Consider the following 4246-nt stretch of genomic DNA (forward strand, 5'->3'; position numbering starts at 1 on the left):
AAGGAGATTCCGTCCTCGGAATCTGGTCAAGGTTAAATAAATGAGGGTATCTAGAAGTCATCAACTCCTCATTCTCCCATGTCAGATTGGTGCCTAAACTATGCTTCCATTCCACAAGCACCATTGAAATCTGCTTCTTGCGTAACTTAGTCACTTTTCTGTCGACGATCCTCACTGGTTCTTCCACCAATTTTTTACTTGAATCTACTTTCAGATCTTGGAGTAGAAGAACTTGCTTTTCATCGTCCACTTTACACTTACGAATGTAGTAGATGTTAAACGTGTCGTAAATACCTGCTAACTCTGAAGGGAGATCTAACACTACAGTTTGATCGTTCAGCACTTGGCGAATTCTAAAAGGACCAATGTACCTTCGAGCTAGTTTTCCCCGTTTACCGAATCGAATTACACCCTTCCATGGTGACACTTTTAAATACACACGTTCACCCATAGTAAACGTCATTAGTCGTCGACGAGGATCAGTATACATCTTTTGTCGATCTCTAGCAGCTTTCAGCTTTTCACGTGCGATAGCCACTTTTTCTGCAGTCTGTTGCACAATTTCTGGACTCGCAAACTGTTTCTCACCTGCCTTCAACCAACACGATGGAGTTCGACACTTTCTACCATACAACATTTCATAAGGCAGCATGCCAATACTTGAATGATAGGAGTTGTTGTAAGCAAATTTGATCAATGGCAGATGATAATCCCACGATCCACCATACTCTAACACACAAGCCCTTAACATATCTTCTAAAGTCTGAATAGTTCGTTCACTTTGACCGTCAGTCTGAGGATGATAAGTTGTACTAAGGTTGACACGAGTACCCAAATTCTCTTGTAAACTATTCCAGAAACTAGACACAAATCGAGAATCTCTATCTGACACAATAGACAACGGTATCACATGTCGTGATACTATTTCATTTAGGTACAACTGAGCTAATTTGGTCAGCGAAGCTGTTTCACTAGTAGCTAGAAAATGTGCACTTTTGGTTAAACGGTCCACTATTACCCAAATCATGTCATTTCCTTTTTGGGTTCTGGGTAGTTTTGTCACAAAATCCATGGTGATATGTTCCCATTTACACTCTGGAATTTCTAATTGACGCAAAGACCCATACGGTTTCTGGTGTTCTGCTTTTCCTTGGGTGCAAATATGACACTTTTCCACGTATTGCGCGATGTCTGCTTTCATAGTTGGCCACCAATACAACACTTTCAGATCAAGGTACATTTTTGTACTACCGGATGCACAGACAATCTCGATTTATGTGCTTCATTTAAGATTAAATCCCTCAATCCTCCAAATAACGGCACCCAAACTCGTTCACGATAAGTCTTTAATCCTCGAGAATCATTCATCAATTCTACTCTTCTTTTCACCATTAACTCAGATTTCAAATGTTCATCATGTAATGCTTCGAGTTGAGTTATCTTTAGTCGATTCACTAATTCAGACACAATCTCAATTCGCATAAACTTTACACTGTTAGCGGATTTCTTACGACTTAACGCATCAGCCACGACGTTTGCCTTGCCAGGATGATATCTGGTCTCATAGTCGTAATCCTTAATTAATTCTTGCCACCATCTCTGACGCATGTCCATCTCTTTCTGCGAAAAGATATACTGTAAACTTTTATGATCGGTGCAGATAACACAATGCGTACCATAAAGATAATGCCTCCACAACTTTAACGTAAACACTACTGCAGCCATTTCTAAGTCATGTGATGGATAATCCTTTTCACTTGGTTTTAACTGTCGAGACGCATATGCAATTACACGATCTCTTTGCATTAATACATAGCGCAAACCGGATAAGGACGCGTCACAATACACAACGAAGTCGCCGGATCCTTCAGGTAAGGCTAACAATGGTGCTTTACACAACAAACTTTTCAAGATTTGAAACGCAGTTTCTTGTTCATTACCCCACTCAAAAGACACATCCTTTCTAGTTAACTTTGTCAAAGAACTTGCAATCTTTGAAATTTTTTTAATAAATCGTCGGTAGTAACCGGCCAATCCTAGAAACTCTTGATTTCTGTCAGATTATTGGGTGAATTCCAATTCATCACAGCTTCAATTTTAGATGAATCCACTTTTATACCTTCCGCATAGATAATATGACCTAAAAATTGAACTTCACGTAAACAGAACTCGCACTTGGAAAACTTTGCATACATTTGTTCACGTTTCAAAAGTTCCAACACTTGTCTTAAATGCTCAGCATGCTCAGATTCAGTTTTGGAGTACACTAAGATGTCATCAATGAACACGATAACAAACTTATCCAAAAACGGTTTACACACTCTATTCATAAGATCCATGAACATTGCTGGAGCATTGGTTAACCCAAATGACATCACTAAGAACTCATAATGACCATAACAAGTAAGAAATGCAGCTTTAGGAATGTCAGATTTAGCAACACGAACCTGGTGATATCCCGAACGTAGATCTATTTTTGAAAAGAACGAAGCTCCTTGAAGCTGATCAAATAAGTCATCTATTCTAGGAAGCGGATACTTATTCTTCACTGTTCTTTTATTTAGTTCACGATAATCTATACACATTCGGAGCGTACCATCTTTCTTTTTCACGAATAACACTGGTGCACCCCACGGCAAAGAACTCGGACGAATGAACCCGCGGTCCAACAGTTCTTGAATTTAGGATAGCATTTCATGAATTTCTAAAGGAGCTAATCTATACGGAACTTTGGCAACCGGCGTAGCCCCTAGCACTAACTCGATCTTATATTCAACTTCCCTGATCGGCAGTATGCCTGGCAATTCATCTGGGAACACTTCTGGATATTCAGACACCACCGGAATATCGGACACGACTTTCTTTTCCTTCTTTACATCGATCACATAAGCTAAGAAAGAATCACATCCCTTGACCAAAGATTTCTGAGCTTTCATCATCGACAATAATGGACAAGGGAACCCGCCGTGATCACCACGAGCCACTACCCGTTTCCCAACAGCCACCGGAAAAAAGATAATTTTCCTATCGCACTTAATACCGGCCTTATGGTCACTAAGCCAATTCATGCCTAACACTACATCAAAGCTTGGTATAGGCATCACTATGCAAGTCACGGGGAAAAGACTACCCTCTATGTCAATAGTAATTCCAGACACAAACTTTGTGACTGAAACTGTTCTACCGTCACCCACTTCGACACTTAAGGGTTTATTTATTACACTAATAGGCACATTTAACTTAGCACAAAATGTAGTTGACATAAACGAGCGATTTGCTCCACAGTCAAATAGTACACGAGCCGACACAGAATTTATTAAGAACATACCAGTGACTGCATCGTCAGTAGCAGTGGCAGCGTCTACTGACATCTGAAAGGCTCTAGCTTCAAGGTGGTGGAGGATTCTTGCACTTCTGCCCCACAGAGGAAGCAGATGATCCCCCAGCTAACACAGTACGTACCCCTAACCTGGACCCCGCCCCAGAATAACTCTTTCTTGTAGCTGGACACTCTGCAGATCTGTGACCCTCTTTATGACAGTTCCAACACACATTATTCTTAAACGAACAATCTTGAGGCTCATGTCCCACTATACCACAATGCAAACACCATTTCGTTAATGTTGAACACTGACCACTGTGCGAAGACTTACACATTCTACACCATGTCTTCTGACTGCCTGACATTGATCCACCCTGGCTAAATTGCCCTTTTGGCTTAAACCTACTTGATTTCTTTGATTGCTGGCTAGACTGACTTGCCGCTGATTTCACTTACGACACATTTTCAGTTTTCACACTTCTGGTTGCCTTAATGTCACTTGCAGTTACCTTTGCCAACATATGCGCTTGTGAAAAAGTAGTAGCAAGTCTTGCAATCGTGCGATACTCAGGTCGCAAAATTTCTACAAACCATTGCACTCTGGACTGTTCGTCAGGTATCCACTAGTGCACGAACCTTAACTTGTCCATAAACCGCTTAAACACTTCATCGACTGTCATGTCCTCAGTCATCGTCATTTGCATGAACTCTTGCTTCAATCGATTGATATCAAATGCAGTGTAGTACTGCTCCTGGACCTTTGCAGCAAATTGTTCCCAAGTAACCTGATTAAGTTGCTCTTCGGACAATGAAGCAGCAATTATATCCCACCAAACCATAGATCGATTCTTTAACAGTCGGCTAGCATAAGTCACCTGTAATTCTGGTTCACATTGACAGGCTTTCAGTGCCCGTTCAACTTCC

The 4246-nt window shown here is 40.9% G+C and overlaps 1 protein-coding gene across 1 annotated transcript; it reads right to left on the minus strand.

The window, feature by feature from the left end:
* Nucleotides 1-2681: 2681 nt before the first annotated feature.
* LOC139863714 (uncharacterized) lies at nucleotides 2682-3371 on the minus strand. The gene has a single exon (XM_071852319.1). The coding sequence runs from the start codon at nucleotides 3369-3371 to the stop codon at nucleotides 2682-2684; it is 690 nt and encodes a 229-aa protein (XP_071708420.1).
* Between the last annotated feature and the right edge of the window lie 875 nt (nucleotides 3372-4246).

The sequence above is a fragment of the Rutidosis leptorrhynchoides genome, chromosome 8 (genome assembly GCF_046630445.1).
Source record: "Rutidosis leptorrhynchoides isolate AG116_Rl617_1_P2 chromosome 8, CSIRO_AGI_Rlap_v1, whole genome shotgun sequence".
NCBI lineage: Eukaryota > Viridiplantae > Streptophyta > Magnoliopsida > Asterales > Asteraceae > Rutidosis > Rutidosis leptorrhynchoides.